The sequence below is a fragment of the Ictalurus punctatus genome, chromosome 1 (assembly GCF_001660625.3).
Source record: "Ictalurus punctatus breed USDA103 chromosome 1, Coco_2.0, whole genome shotgun sequence".
NCBI lineage: Eukaryota > Metazoa > Chordata > Actinopteri > Siluriformes > Ictaluridae > Ictalurus > Ictalurus punctatus.
This window is the reverse complement of record NC_030416.2, coordinates 29,825,343-29,841,567: the sequence shown is the minus strand read 5'-3', so window position 1 is coordinate 29,841,567 and position 16,225 is coordinate 29,825,343. Positions and strand designations below refer to the sequence as shown.

Genomic DNA, 16,225 nt, shown 5'->3' with positions numbered 1-16,225 from the left:
GTCATTAAAAATCCCAGAACACGTAAAAGAGTAGGGGTATAACCCCAGTGTCCTGGTGAAATTCCCCCATTGGTCCTTCACTATCATGCCCCCCTAATAATCTCCATCTCTGAATTAGCTACATTACTCTCTCCTCTCCACTAATAGCTTGTGTGTGGTGGGAGTTCTGGTGCACTATGGCTGCCATCACATCATCCAGGTGGATGCTACACACTAGTGGTGGTTGAGGATATCCCCCCCCCCGATTCTAGGTAAAGTGCTTTGAGAGTCTAGAAAAACGCTATATAAATGTAACTATAACTAACTAATAAAGCATGTGTAGATGCAATAGAGCTCTTCGATAACATACTTTGGTCTCCTTCTTAACGTGGTTGCCTTTTTCTCCTCTGCTGGGCTTTGAGGTGAGCCGAGCGTACCGCCGGGGAGTTCGGGAGGGAGCGGGAGGTCAGACAGGAGGTGGCGGGTTTTCTTTTCTGGTTTCTTCTTCCCTGAGAGTGTAGAGTTCTTCAAGCTATATAACAGACACAAAAAATGGTTGCTTTCGCCTCTAAACAATACAAATACATTCACTGGCAGAAAAAAACAACACAGACAAACAGTACAGACCTATCAGTTCCATCGACGTGGTCTAAGAGGATGGGCAGTGGCAAAGAGGACAGTGAGGACACCGGAGCATTCACTTTCTCCTTCTCCTTCTCCTTCCCTTGAGCAGCTTGTCCTTTCCTCTTCACCTCCTTCACCCTGCCCGGCAGAGGCACCTCTGAGCTGCTCTTGGTGGTCTTGTCGACGGGGGACTGCGGCTGGCTCGGCACCGGGCTTCTGGGGCCTTTCTCAGATGCCGGAGGAGGAGACGGGGGCCGTGTTTTCTTCACTGTGTGATTGGTGATGGGGCTGGGCTGGGGTGCGGTAGAAGAGGAAGACGAGCCCTTGGTTGGGGTCGAAGCGTTGCTGGAGCTCTTGGCACGTGCGGCCTCGGCGGCCTTGGCCTTCTTTTGCTTGCTGAGCTCGGCGGCCAGGCTGCTCTTGAATGTGAGGGTGCTGGGTGAGAGGCTGGAGGGCCGTGAGCGAGATCGAGAGTGACGGTGACGGCTACGAGAGCGCGAGCGGCGCGATGACGTGTACGGGCTGCGCGAGCGTGATTTCCCTGGACGCCTGGAGCAACAAACATGACAGTTTAAAAGATGATCATGTTTACATCACACATTTTCTTCACAGCTTAATGATTAAGCAATCGTTAAATCTCGACTAAACAATGAGCAAAAACAATCAAAAGGAAACTATAAAAAGGACGGGTCCTGTCTGCGACACAAACAAATACACCAGTGTTAAGAAGATTTTCCATTGTGTATCATGACAGCAAACCATGTTTAAACTGATCTTCATACCAAAACTAGTAAAGATAACTTGCTCACACTCGACTCTACACCACAGATTTGAATTTCCCCTTGGGCTCAGAAAAGTGTTATCTAATCTCATGTGGGGAAAAATACAATGCTGTTTTCAAAGTTGTATCTAAATCAGCAAAGAAACCAAATAAACACAAAACTCAGCCATACACCCTCACAAAAAAATTTATCTCCAAATCCACCGACGCCGTTCAAAGGTCAATCAAACGTAATAGGTTAAAAAGTTAGGATGACACTGATCAAGAGTGCTGTCGGCGCTTGGAAATGAGTCATGTTCTGATTAGCATCGCTTGTAATGCCACAAAATGGGGTCGTACTACAAAGCAAATGAGTTTTACACACACATACAAAACAAGGCTGTGCCTTCAACTAGGTCAAAGTTCAACCATCTCATGACCTCTGTGAAAACTTTATCCAGACTTTAGTCGCTTAAACCAAGGTCAAATTTGAAAAAAAGATCAGACACGTTGCTCATTAAGAGACAAAGGAGTACAAAATGTGTAACCAAACTCCATAAAGCCAGATTAGACCACAGGACCAGAGGGACGCCCGGTATGTGGGTGGTGAGTTACTGATTAGTCACTGAACTACACGCAGCTCATGGCAGCTTCACACACACAACACTAATGTGATAGATTTATTTTTTTTTTACTTTTTTTTTTTTTTTTTTACAAATCAGACAAGCTAACATTCATCCTACAGCTGAGTTTCAAGCTCACTAGAAGTTAAATGTGTGAGAATGTGTTGTTGGGGTCCCGGGACTTATCCTTTTCAGAACTTTCTTCTTTCTAAGCAACAGGTTCAGCTGACCTCTGAGCTGAACATTACAGACCTGACCATACATGACTCATGACTGAACCTGTGCGAATGGATCGGTCTGATCACTGGTCTGGAACTGAAAGGGGTTAAACAGGGTGTATGTTAAAGTTATGAAAGGCCCAGGGGGACAGCCTGGGCACTGGGATGAGACTAGAAGATCAGTGAAAGCTCTGGAACATGCCATGTGGTGTTCCTTGCCATCAGAGCTACTTCACATCTTACACCAGGTAGAAGAAATTAAATGTATACGGCGTTACCTCTGCTCTGGACTGGGGCTGACTGATTTCCTGTACGGGCTCCGGGAGCGTTTTCGGCTGTACGGGCTGGAGGTGTGCTCCCACGCTTCGTACGGACTCGGGGAGCGGCGCCACGCGTACGGGCTTCCCGGGGAGCGCTTCCGTTTACTCGGTGACTTGGATGCGCTGTAGCCGCTGTACTGCTCCGCGTCTCGGCTGTAGTAGGTGGAACTCGGAGAGGGCCTTTTACTCCCGTAGCTGGAAAACTGGTTGTAGCTGGGAGACTGGTAGCCGTACGGGTACGAGGAGTACGGGCTCTCGGCTTTATTAAAGCCAGGGCTTCTTCGGTAGGCCCGCACCTCGTCGCGCTCGTCCCGGTAGGCTTGCGGCGTGTCCCGGTACGCAGACGGAGGCTCCTTTTCCGACTTGGTTCTACTTTTGGGCCGCTTGGCCTCGCGTTTGTTGTCCGCGCTTGACTTCTTGCCGTTGCTGTCGTGGTTTCTCGTCCGCTCCCGCGTCTTGGACAGCGCGTCCTTCTCACGACTGGGTTTCTGATCTTTGATCTTCAGGTCCCGGTCCTGTCGGCTTGCCGAGGGGTCGGGCTCTCTGCGCGGTCTCCTTCCCGGCGTCACATCGCCGTCTCGGAGCTCGGCTAGCTCGGCCCACTGCTCCGCTCTGGGTGACGGGCTGCCCGAGAACCGCTCCGACTGCGAGCTCACGTCGTCGTACTCCACCGCCAGACCGTGCACGTCCCTGTCGAAGCCGTCCGGTTTCTCGGGCGAGCGCCGCGCCTCCCGCTCCCTGCCGTGCTTGCGTCTCTTGCGCCGCGACGCCGACGAGCGCCGCTTCCCGTCCCGGTGCCTCTCTCGCCGCACGGCGTTAACGCTAGCACCGGCGCTCCCGGGAGCTTTACTCCGCCTCTCATGTCTGCGGTTCCTTTGTGCCGAGGGGCTCCGGCCCCGACCGTCGTGAGAAATATCCGGATTAGGCATTGATCGAGTTTAATATCCCCGTTCTGAAAGGTTTGTTTCCAGGTGACCGGTCCCCGGTAAAAACAAAGCAAAACATTTGAAACAAATATATCTGGTAGCTAGCTCTATAGCTAACCAATCTAGCTAGCTAAAACAGGCAGAATGGTCTCCTCCAGCCACTGGTGTTGTCTCTTCTGCACAAAAGCCAATCCACTGCATCAGTACTGCGAGCAAATAATCTGTCGAAGAATATTATGATTTAAATGGTCCAAAACCCGAGACAAGCTCTCGATAATCCAGTTACGAGCATTTCAGCATGTGTTAGCCGGCTAACTGGGATTAGCTTGGCAGTTGACTAGCTACCGCTAACTTAGCGAGCCGTCGCATGAAGAGGCTTCTTCTTTTTCTTCAAATCGTCTTCCATGGCTTCATACCGCTCACTGTTTGTCCGTTTAAACAAGAGTAGTGTTCAATCCCAGTCGCGCCTTCTGAAAAACAAGATTCCTGTGGAAAAACAAACCGAAAGAAAAGAATTCGTGTACTCTTTTCAGAGTGAAACTTCTTCAGGCTTTTTTGCCCTCACACTACTGACTCTCTCAGTAACAAGGAAGTAGCTGCTCAAAGCTAAGCTTCCCCCGCTGGCTAGCTTACATTCCCCTTCAGCAGATTCAACAATGGAAATGTACATTTAAAAACAAAACAAGGAATGCTTTGCTATATTTACGAGAAAATGTCAAATATCGTCTGTTAATTATTTAAGATTTTGTTATGATACAATTTCTTTTTTTGCTGAGTGTGTGTGTGGCGAAACTCGCGTTGATAACACGTTTACTACAAGGCCTCTGTGTACTGTAAAGGCCTTCAGTCATGACAGACATACTAGCTGTGGCACTTCTCTTAATTGCGTAAATCCTGCAGTACATCACTTAAGCACCAGAGGGCGAGTCCGGCCTACATCTGTGATTAAAGATTCTCTTCTTTTCGCCCCCAACAATCAAGAATCAAACATTTTATCAAATAAAATGAACATAATATACATGTTGACTTAGTATTTACTACTTGAATGCCTGTTTGTAGCCACAGAAAGATCTAACATACCATTTCTCATACTACTAGATACACTGTATGGCCAAATGTTTGTGGACACCTATTCATCACACTCGTATGTTCTTGTTGAACATCCCATTCCTGAATTAGTTCTTCTCTTTGCTGTTATAATAAGCTCCATTCTTCTGGGAAGGTTTTCCACTAGATTTTGGAGCGTGGCTGTATGGATTTATGATCATTCAGTAATAAGAGCATTAGTGAGGGCTGGGGTGAAGTCGGCGTTCCAGTTCACCCCAAATAAAAAGTGTTGAGTAGGGTTGAGTTCAGAGCTCTTCCACTCCAAACTTCACAAATCATGTCTTCATGGAGCTCACTTTGTGCACAGCATCATGCTGGGACAGGTTTGAGCTTCTTGGTTTCCAGTGAAGGGAAAACAAAGACAGAGACATATTCAAACACGCTGTAGACTACTGTATGCAGGCAACTTTGTGGCGACAGTTTGGGAAAGAACCACATGGGTGAGATGGTCAAATGTCCATATACTTTCAGCCATACACGACAAGACCACACTCTGGATTTTACTAGTACAAGGAATAATACATTGTCTTGTCCTTGCTGGGTTTTTACTTTTCCATGCGAGTAGTATGTATGCCATTATTCTAAAACCAGTCTGAATAAACATTTTCTTTTATATATGTATATATATATAAAAAAAAAAAAAACAATCACCTTCATTTTATTTTTCTTTCCAATGGCTCACAGTACACAAATCAGACAGACAAGAACACATGGATATGGTTAATGCAACAGCCAACCCCCCCCCCCAAAAAAAACACAAAAAACCAACAATGGAATACAATGAATAAATTTGCCCGTAGAGTATCTTCACAGCAACAAGATACACGTTTAAAATCAGCTGAATGGAGAATGAAATAATTCCATTTTACTGTCAAAAGTAATCTTATGAGCAACTATACAGATGTGTAAATATTAAACTGTTAATGAATATAAATTAATTTACTGATTTAGTTCCTTCGTGTTACAAATCATGTGACAATTTACTTACTTTGAATATTCAAATATTTATTTCAAACAATATGATAGCTGGAATATATAGAGCTGGAGAGTGCAGAGGAGCGAGAGTGGGTGGAGCCAGTGAGATAGGGTGTGGCCAACTGCCAGAGAACTAGGGAGTGGAGCTAGAGCTAAAAGTTTTCAAGTGATGCAGTTGAATTGATCTAGGCGGTGGTTAGTAAACCAATAAAGTGAGCCATAAACTGTAAATCATTTGTAAGTGTAAAATTAGAAGCCTATATACAATAATAATTAAAAAAAAGGCATAACATTACATAAATTGCAATTAGTAAAATAATGATTGACTGTGCATTAATGTACAATTAATTTAGACAGAAAATGAATGCTGGAAGAACAGAGCTGTAAACAGATAGGATTAGAAAGAAAGATAAAAACTAATTAAATGTTTTTTAAAAACTGGCAATGAAAAAAAAAAAAAAAGCTTATCTTCACTTATGAGGGTTCCTGACAAATATTAGGCAGATCAGTGTATTACACAAAAAACATTTTAACAAGTTAAAATTCAATGTAATAATTCAAATGGACATGTACACCATTCACATCAATTTTAAACAAATCTTGCGTATGTGTAGGTGCACACGCTTGCGCCTACACACACACACACACACACAAGTTTAAGCCATTGCAAATAAGCAAAAATTAGCACCATGACCGCATTAAGTAAACAGGAAAAGTACAGCTTAGTAATTTTGCTACAAAAGCCCACCATGGTTATCTCACATTACCATTCCAACATACAGGCTTTCATACTTATTAAGCTTAAATAGCCTAACAGTTCAACATATGATACCATGTTAACCGTGAACTATGGGTCACCATAAATGGCACCATGGTAGTTACTGGTGTAAATATCTCAAGTGAATTCCAACAGCATTTTTTACTATCTACAAAATGGTTAGCTTACAATGGCCCAGGTTTCAGACTTGTACAAAACAGTACTAGATCTCCCCACTTTATATATATATATATATATATATATCTATCTCACACCCAGCAATGACGGTGTTGTATTAGCTAGAACCTTTTGTCCATTTAAAAAAATACATTAAAATTAAAAGAATTGCAGAAAACATGCCTGGCTTATTATTATTATTTTGTCATGTGTTTGCAGCTGGATTGAGTGAAGAATACAGAGTTACAGAGTTATGATTATTATTAACATCATGTTTCGAAAGCGAGAGCCAACACATCAAGCCTTTACTTCCACTACACTTAAATCTGACCGTTTAGGTAAATTAAGCAATTGGCATGTTAAAGCATTTCGCTAAAAAGCAACAGAAAAGAGGGAGGTATATTAACAAAAATACACGTACTTGAACCAAAGAGTACAGTGAAAATAATATTTTACATTTTGAAATGTAAAATTCATTCATACTGTCATCAATAAAAAGAAACAAAATAGAAAGCTAATAACAGCATTTAAAACATCCTAATTACCTAATAAGGTTTGTTTTGAATAAAGAAGACAAAAAAGAGGATGTACAGAATAAAGCCCACAACAACAGCCACATACTGCATACAAAAAGACAAACAATCATCATAGTGGTATTTTACAGGGCTTTAGCATTAGTCGTGGCTCTTTTTTTGTAAATTGTGTCTCTGATTTAATGGCAGAGAACAACTTGCAAAACACCACATTTACAAACTACAATAAAGCCCTGCACAGTGGTAACAGTTTCGAATCATTTTCCACAGGGAAACTGGCATTCCCCGCAAACTACTGCTCCAATATGACGTCATTGAAAGGTTCAATACGGAGCTTCACATTCACATCGGACATCAAGGCATCAGGAAGAGTCAAATGGCCCAAAATGCTTCACAAAACAGCTTCCTGTTCCCAATTCACATCTCTCATAAGCTTAGCAAAAAAAGTATGAAATTAAATACAGGGGGGAAATTGTTAAACATTCACAACTAGTGTTTCATAGTTCATAAGTGTTGGCGTTTACTAACTATTAACCCGATTTCAGAGGATACTGTGCTTTTAATTTCCATAGCAACAATTAATCACAACTGACAGCCAATCAGTTCACAGCATTTTAACTGTAACAATATATTTAAATTTTAATATGTGTGTGTGTTTTGACAACAAGGACACACAAGGGTCCATTAGTGACTTCTTTCCATCTGAAGGCAGATTATTTGCCCTCTTTCACAAAAGAAGTGAGCAAATAGCCCAGACACAATAGATCCGAGTCCTAGGTCATAGGAACCAGTTGGTTCCGGTTCAGGATTTTAATCGAGTAGCAGGATCACGGGGTTTGTTCTGAGCCTGGCTGGATTGAGAGGGAAAGACACTCCACAAGATATTGCGGATTTCTGGTACATAATGTAACGATGAACACATGGCGGAAAGTGAGGAAGAGCTCCTAGTAGCTTCACCTGAGGCGAAACTGTAAAGCACTATAAAACCAGCTCTGGCTCTGACGCACAAACACCGTGACAACGCTGCGAACCCCACACACACACACGAAATATGGAACAGACTATATTTACATATTTTAAACATAAGGGAAGAGCATGGTGACGATTGTTAAAGAACTTTTTGTACTATAAAATGCAACATCTCTCTCGAATTCGCTTGGCCAGACTTTTCCTCTTCTTCTTCCCGTTCTTCTCCTTGCTGTCTTCCATCTTCCTGGCACGGATTTCTCTCATCAAGTCAAAGAACACCTGAAAAGGTAAGACTGATGAAAAACACCCACGTCACATGACTGACATCCATTCAAGTTCTTTAATTTCCAATAAATACTTGTAATATTTTTCCTTCATTTCTGATTTCATCTACAAATGACTCATTCAAGGGATTTTAACAAGGTGGAGGGGATCATGACTAGCAGTCCATTTTAGTGCAAAACATTCAGGCGTAGAGGCGCTCACATCTATGCTGTAGGACTGGTAGGATTGGTCTGAGGCATTCACTAGATTTGTCACTGTACCATGTCATAAGAAATTTGCATAGAAGTGCGAAAATTCAATATAATTTGTCATTCTTGAGTTGACTCTTGCGGCTGTCACGTACTTACATTAAAATTAAAATCATTAAAATTTAAAACCCCAAATGAACGCCTGCCATTTTTTCCTTTGCCAGTGTGAAAGCAGGGTTAGTAAGTAATAAAATCCTGCAATCATTTCAATGCCAAAATGAGAGGAGTTTCAGTTCTAAATCAATCATATGCACTAATCTGAACAAACCTAGTGCTAGTGCTAGATCTGAATCGGTTTCTAGAACGTTTGAACGAGGCAGAGAAGTCGCACGTGACATTTTTAACATGTTTTTTTCTCTTTTTTTCGAATGAGACACAAAGTCACTGTCCCTCGAGTCTATACACCCGAGCTGAAACGACTCGCTTGTTCGTCAGCTGCTCTAGAGTCTCAGCTCATGCACAGTCACAGAATACTGACCTTGTCCACGTTGGCGCGGGTTTTGGCGGATGTTTCCACGTAGCACACGCCCCACTGCTCAGCTCTACTCTTGGCCTCGTCTGCGCTCACCTGTCTCCTGTCCTCCAGGTCCGATTTGTTCCCCACCAGAAGGAAGGGCACGTTCTCGTCCTCTTTCACACGCAGGATCTGCTCTCTATGCAGGGTAGGTAATGCTCAGCTCTGCCTCAGCATCATCCATATTTAACAATGTTAAGCAAGCACGCTCAGACACAATGCTACTGTACAATATGTTACTCTACCTGAAGTCAGCAGTTGCAGCGAATGATTCCAGCTCGGTGATGGAGAAGACACAGAGGAAACCCTCTCCACTGCGGAAGTAGTTGTCTCTGATGGCCGCATAGTCTTCTTGTCCAGCTGTGTCCAGAATGTCGATCTGAACCTCCTCTCCATCCAGGACTACCTTCTTCCTGTAGCTGTCAGCTTTCGTAGGCTCATAGTCCTCCACAAACTGAGGCAACAGGTGGAAAAAAGTACTAGGATGAGTAAAATTAAGTCTTTTGGTGGTTGTGCAGTCGCAGATTGTCTAATCTTCAATGATTTTTTTTTTTTACAATTTTAAAGGAGCATTAGGCAAAATGTGTTTGTTTTTTTTCCGCAAGCTTAGGTCTCTAATGGTTAGGTGAGTTCGATATTTGAATAAATCCTGCCCATATTTACAAAGCTCCGCCCCCAGGATCTATGGTGGCTCGTATAGAACTACCTGTATCAGCCGATATCACTCCGAATAATCGGTATCAGCTGAGAAATTTAGTATCGGTGCATCTCTAGTACCAATTCCTTATTCCTGTCAATAATGGTGAAACAGATATAAATGTATAGAATAGTTATATGGAAATACATAGAATACTACAGGCCTCCAGCCCTATCTGATAATCTACAAAGTCGAATTAGTTGAGTAATATTATATAAAGCAATACTTCCGGTTTGAATTTGATGTCTGAACATAGTTTTCTTGTTATTTAATACATTTTTATAAATCCTTATTTTTTGTGCTGGTGTTCTTACCTCGTCGTACATAAATTGCAAGGTGAGAGCTGACTTGCCCACACCTCCACTGCCGACCATAATCACTTTATGCAGGGCCAGAGAGTTCTGCCCTTTTGGCTTGGCGACCGCCATGGCAACTCCGGAGGGCAGCGTTAAAAGTGGAGGATTGTGGGAGGTGTAGGAGAGTGCTGTGAAGTGAGGAGAGATCAGGAAGAAGGAAATGGTATGTGTAAGTCACAGATATGATGAGAAGCAATGTGGAGTCTGGAGACGATAACGTTCAGGATTTGTAAGAAAAGGATCTCAAGTAACCAAAGATGATGACAGAATTGATCCATTGGCATATTTTTAAGAGGTAGACACTATGCAGGTGCAAAAGAAAGTCTGAATGACTGGTCTAATGTCTTATTCATGCACTCACAATCTTGACAGCCACTTGACTTGACTTGATATAGTAATGTTTTAATAAAGAGTCTGAAATTAATTCTATAACCGTTCAGATTTTATTAGATGATCAGACACACTTAATAATAACATTCCTATCAGTATTGGGCATAATAAAACACCGGAAGGTTGCTTCCTGATGGATTCCTGTTGGTCATGTGATGCTCAGAAAATGGCAAGGGTAGTGTTGATCAAGCTAGTCTTTGATTTTTAGATCCCCAAAACCTGCTAGTAGTCCGTCTCTTCTGCGTTTAATAGGAGTTACATTTGAGGAGGAGATAAACATAGCAGCCAAGTGCATATTAGCAAAACTGCTGCTCACGCTGTGTCATAGGCCAGCAGAACACACTCGGAGGAAAGCGCCATCTGCCCTTGTCTACATGCATGAGCTCAGAGATACCCATGATTATCTAGTGTCGATGTGATTGACAGGGGAGAATGTATGCCATCTCGCCCCCTCCCAGAGATAATAGGCAATATTGCTCCCTTGGCTACGGCTGGCTGTGGCATCGTCGGGATTCGAACTGGTTTCCTAACCAGGGGTTCGTGAGACGCTGATGGAAATCTCGAGGATGTTTTAAGTTCCATTTTAATAATACATTTAGAAAAGTTAAATAACAGATTAATACACTAATAATATATAGTTTTACAAGTAAAAAAGTGAAAGGAATTAAAATCAATAATATTGTAGCGTTTTAGTGTAACACCATATGTAAAAAAAAAAAAAAAAAAACAAAACAAAAAAAATATATATATTCCACGGCTATAAGCGTCTTCATATTTACGACTCCTTAACGGCACTTCAGATGGATAGAGTAGAGACACTGAGTAAAATAGTCCCTCCAGGAGTTCATGATCACAGAAACGAACACAAAATCAAGCAAACTCTAAAATTCGGAGGAGCTTGCAATGTTTCAAAATGACAGATTTGGGCCAAGACGCGTCGTGTGACGTCATCACAAAGTGCATTCGGTCAAAGCCCTCTTCGATTCAGGCGTGTCAAACATGAGTACAGCTAAAAGGTCTCATACCAACAAACATCACTGTGTATGAAAGAAGCTTTCCGCACAAAAAAACTCAAGCATATTTGGCCGCAACAATCACAAAAAAAAAAAAAAAAAAAAAAAAAAAAAAAAAAACCCCACCTGTACAGGCTGGTAATGGAAAAATCACGAGGAGAAACGTCCAAGCACAAGACAGACGACAAAATCGTTCTGGGAAACGTTCTGTAAATACAGTGATGAGTATTTAAAACATTAGGATTTACATGCATGGACTGTGACAACACTGAACCCTTTCCCAAGCGCGTTATATATTTGAAGCAGTTTTCTAATGAAAGTATGAAGCCAGATTTCTTACAAAGACATTTGGACACAAAACCTGGCTATAAAACCATATCTCAAGGCAAGACTTTCCACATTAAAAAACAACAACAACAAAAGCTGTAAATGAGTCAAACTTTTTCAACAGGCAAAAGTTTCACTTAATGTTAGCCTGCTTAACATCTCCAGAAGACAAATCACGGACTACGTTTACATGGACAGCAGGAATCTAATTATGGACCTTACTCTGAGTATGACAATATTGTGATTAAGATGTTTACATGAGTTATTGTTAGAATACTCCTTTCATGTTCCCGTTGTACATGTTATAGAACATAGATCGATTAACGTCATTACGTCACCGCACCACTACGTCCGAAGTTCCCTCCAGGATTTCACGTATCGACACACAGTTCGTCTTTGTTACGGTACCGTATACAGATTTGTTTTTTTTTTTTAAATGGAATTTTATGGAATCTTCAAGTGCAGTTAATTATTTGTCATGCTATACGTGCTAACTGACGACTGCGGATACAAATTCTCCAGCAGCATTCCTGTTCTTATGGCCATGAAGGCACTTCATAATATCCATTTCTTTCAGAATTTTTAACGCTACCCTAGTTTCCCGCTCGGACCAAACACGTGCCTTCTTGCTTGAAGCCGTGCTCTCTTGTTTGCCGTCAAACGGTTGAGCGCTGCCGTGTGTGATCGTGTCCTGTCGCACAATGCGGTGAAAACTCTCACACGACGTTAAGTGTGATTAAGGTGTGTACATGTCTGTAATGCACGTCGATAATGCGACTAAAACAGGAAAACTCCACACGTCTTAATTCGATTTGTGTTTACTTCGAGTATGACTTTAGCCAGATTAAGGTCATCAATAATCGCCGTTTACATGCTAGTTTCTTAAATCAGAGTATCGTATTCATATCTGATTATTGCTGTCCATGTAAACATACTGAATGTCAAAACACAAATCATTCAAATTTAAAGGGTTCAGCTGACAAAAAAGGTTGGAACCCCTGCTCGGAGGCATAAAATTTGATTGGTTGTTACTATTTCAAACCTCTAATCTCTACACGCAGACGCATACGAATGATAACAAGGTGCAAAACGTTGCAGCATGAAGCATAAGCTCCTCTGTTAAGTAAGGAATGAAATATAAAATACATGCTGCTATAGGAAACATCAACAACGGGGTGCGGCCTGACCTGAACCCGAGTTACTCTCACCTCCGGAGGTTGATTATTTTCCAATAACATATCTACATATCCTCTTACACCACAACAATTACAAAACACGACATGTACATTTTGGCCGTTAGGTTTAACCTTGTAGAATGTCCGCAAAACAAGTTATCTCAACATGTAACAGCTTTAAACAGACGTTCCCTCACCAGCTTCTCTTCTCCTTCTCTCTCGTCGAGTTAATAAGACAAAAGCTTCTCATGTCGTCAAGAAATTGCAAAGACATCTATCCTTTCCCATGTTGGAGAACTTACAGTATTACCTCTGACTATTACGAAGCACTGAAGTTCTTGCAAAACTGCAAAATAAACATCTCCTCACAGAAAACTTCACGAGATCATCGACGAAACAGATTTACCCACCATACAAATCATTGTGAATTAGAAAATACTGTAGAAGGAATAACATACACTATATGGACAAGTTTGAACAGCTTCTTGAACAGCTCATTCCAGATTTATTCACATCTTTGAAGTTATAATGTCCTCCACTCTTCTGGGAAGGCTTTCCACTAGATTTTGGAGTGTAGCTGTGGGGATCATTGTGAGATTATTCAATAACAAGTGCATTAGTGAGGTCAGGTGCTGATGTTAGGTGAGGAGGACTGGGGTGCAGTAGGTGCTCCAGTTCACCCCAAAAGTGCTCAGTGGGGTTAAGGTCAGGGCTCTGTGCAGGACACTCAAGTTCTTCGACTCGAACTTTGACAAATCACGTCTTCATGGAGCTCGCTTTGTGCACTGTGGCACCATCATGCTGGAACAGGTTTGGGTCTCTTAGTTCAGCTGAAGGGAAACTAAATTTCCAGTATACAAAAGACATTACGACAATTGTGTGCTTCTAAATTTCTGGCAACAGTTTGGGGAAGAACCACATACGGGTTTGATGATCGGGTGTCGAGATACTTTTTAACCATATAGTGTAATAGTACGAGTGCGTTAATATAAACCTGTGATTTGAATTAGTGACAGTAGGCACTACTGCCATAGCTGCTTTTATAGAAAATGAATCAACACCTTCCAACCAATCAGATTTAAGAATGCAACAGTACCACGGTATAATCAATTTCTCTTGACATGTCTGTATATCACACACGGCTTTCTTCAAGTCAGATATAAAGATACCTGAAAGGGTCATGACAAAACTTTGACATCTAGTTGTTGTTTTTTAAAATTATTATTTTATTTTCAAACTACTTTGTGTTGATTTTATCATATTGGGATGTAATACTATGTCACGCTGTGCTTTGGATTGTTTTGATTCAGGAAAAAAACAAAAACGTTTTGTTCTCAACTGCATTAAAATGTTTTTTTTTTTTTTTTTTTTTTGGGGGGGGGGGGGGGGGGGGGGTTGGAGTCTTTTTGGTAGACAAATGATGATATAGTAATTCACATTTTCACTTTCACCCATTAGGAAGCCACGCTTTGTGACAAGACCCTTGAAAAATAATCTGACGATAATCTCCCAATAATCCAGAACTGCTGAAAAAACAAAACAAAAACAAAACCCAAAATGACAGAAAGCATCACAGAGATTCTAATGGTTTCCACTACATTACAATCAATCACGTATTAACCATAACCATTAAAACCATTACCGTTATTGGTCCTTAATGGTATCCAGACATAACATGCCACCAATTGAAGGCAACAAATTTCCAGTAGAGACCATTACAGTCCATTAAAACCAATACAATTCCCATAATAACCATTACAAATTCTGTGAGTGGTTCTATGATTATTATTATTGTTGTTGTTTTCCCAAGCAGGAAGGGATGCAACAGTTTGGTTTATATGGACATGCTTGAAACAGCAACAGTTAATAAACCTATAAAACATTACAAAAATAGAGAAATGTACAATTTATTCCGCCAGCCAGCTAATTAGACAACTGGAATAAAGTTGGTGTGACGTTGGATGTTAGATATTCGCGGATACGCGGAAATTAAGGGACCGTCTCTAAAGTTACATACGACATTGTTAAACACGTTTCTAACTTCAATAGCATTTGAAGGGAATGACTTACAGTCATATAACCAACTGCAAAGTGTTCATCTAGGTGTCATGGCAATATTTACATATGATTTAATAGCTTATTTTAATAAATATCAGAAATCTAAGAGGTGTGCGTTGTAGCTGACACCTAGATGAATACTTTACAGTTGGTTATATGACTGTCATTCCCTTCAAATGCTATTGAAGTTAGAAACGTGTATAACAATGTCGTATGTAATTTTAGAGACGGTCCCTTAATTTCCGATTATCTGCGAATATCGAACATCCAACGTCACACCAACTTTATTCCAGTAATTAGACATGTATCTACTGGTGAAGCTAGGATGATAGAAATGTAAAGCCATGCATATTGTCCAGATTGTGTGTGATTGTTGGAGAAACACGTGACTCTGCACAGAGTCAAACTTGCTTAAATGACTACATGCATGTGCGGATGTCCTTTTGGCTGGACATTGACATTAACGTTACATTAGCATCACGCTTAGCCACTAGTTTGCTAGGCATCACAGCAGAGGACTCTGTCCTGCACCTCTAGTGCACTAAATATGGAGTTAAAAGCATATTTTCCTACTCTATAGACCGCACTAGTCATTATAACGGACCCCATTGAGATTCAGCCCATGAGTTGGGCTAGCCGGCTAGTCTTATGTGACTGTAGTGCTAACTAGCCAGCTAATACTATTCTTCTGAATACAATGTCTGCAAACATGTTTCTAACATTCACATTTTAAAGATTTAACAGCTCTACATACAGAGCAAATACTGCAATGCTCAAACTTACCTTTGCTTTTTAAGAGCCGGTCAACAAAGAGACAAATTACAAGATAATATATCTAGGAGGAGCCCTTCCTTTCCTTTCCTTTGGTTTCCCTGCTCTTTCTACACACAGATGACACTCAGTGTCCAGACATCCCGGACCCAGACTATAATGTTTTTAACAACCCGGAGCTTTTAATCCAAACTGGCACTAAACCGGTGTATAACCCGACAGCCCAACGCTTAAAGACCACCGCCTCGGGATAGATGGATCAAACAGCTTTAAAGCTGGGAGTCGATTCCATGAAATGAATCGATTCGCCAATTCCAAGTTTTGGGAATAGAATCGATTCTAAAGCTTTAGAGTTGATTCCACACTGCTATTTTTAAATTCGGATTTTTTTTTGTTGAAATATTCATTATTAATTATGTATTA

The 16,225-nt window shown here is 41.4% G+C and overlaps 2 protein-coding genes across 4 annotated transcripts in view; both read right to left on the bottom strand.

The window, feature by feature from the left end:
- cdk13 (cyclin-dependent kinase 13) overlaps positions 1-4,045 on the bottom strand; it is a 15,301-nt gene extending 11,256 nt beyond the window's left edge. The window contains exons 1-3 of the mRNA XM_017479685.3: positions 2,483-4,045; positions 607-1,152; positions 350-511 (exon numbers count right to left, since the gene is read on the bottom strand). Coding sequence (XP_017335174.1) covers positions 350-511; positions 607-1,152; positions 2,483-3,453 — 1,679 coding nt within the window. The 5' untranslated portion in view covers positions 3,454-4,045. The remainder of the gene's footprint in view (positions 1-349; positions 512-606; positions 1,153-2,482) is intronic.
- Positions 4,046-5,199: 1,154 nt separating this feature from the next.
- Positions 5,200-16,080, bottom strand: ralaa (v-ral simian leukemia viral oncogene homolog Aa (ras related)). 3 transcript variants are annotated; one of them, XM_047158250.2, is made up of 6 exons: positions 15,815-16,080; positions 11,598-11,678; positions 10,027-10,196; positions 9,261-9,469; positions 8,980-9,154; positions 5,200-8,247 (listed from the first exon to the last, which is right to left on the bottom strand). In XM_047158250.2, the coding sequence occupies exons 3-6, from the start codon at positions 10,138-10,140 to the stop codon at positions 8,125-8,127; spliced, it is 621 nt and encodes a 206-aa protein (XP_047014206.1). In that variant the 5' UTR covers positions 10,141-10,196; positions 11,598-11,678; positions 15,815-16,080; the 3' UTR covers positions 5,200-8,124. The 3 variants fall into 3 exon arrangements, with proteins under 3 accessions (XP_047014206.1, XP_017328383.1, XP_017328303.1); XM_017472894.3 differs by lacking the exon at positions 11,598-11,678 and having other exon boundaries at positions 5,200-8,261; XM_017472814.3 differs by lacking the exon at positions 11,598-11,678.
- Positions 16,081-16,225: the final 145 nt, after the last annotated feature.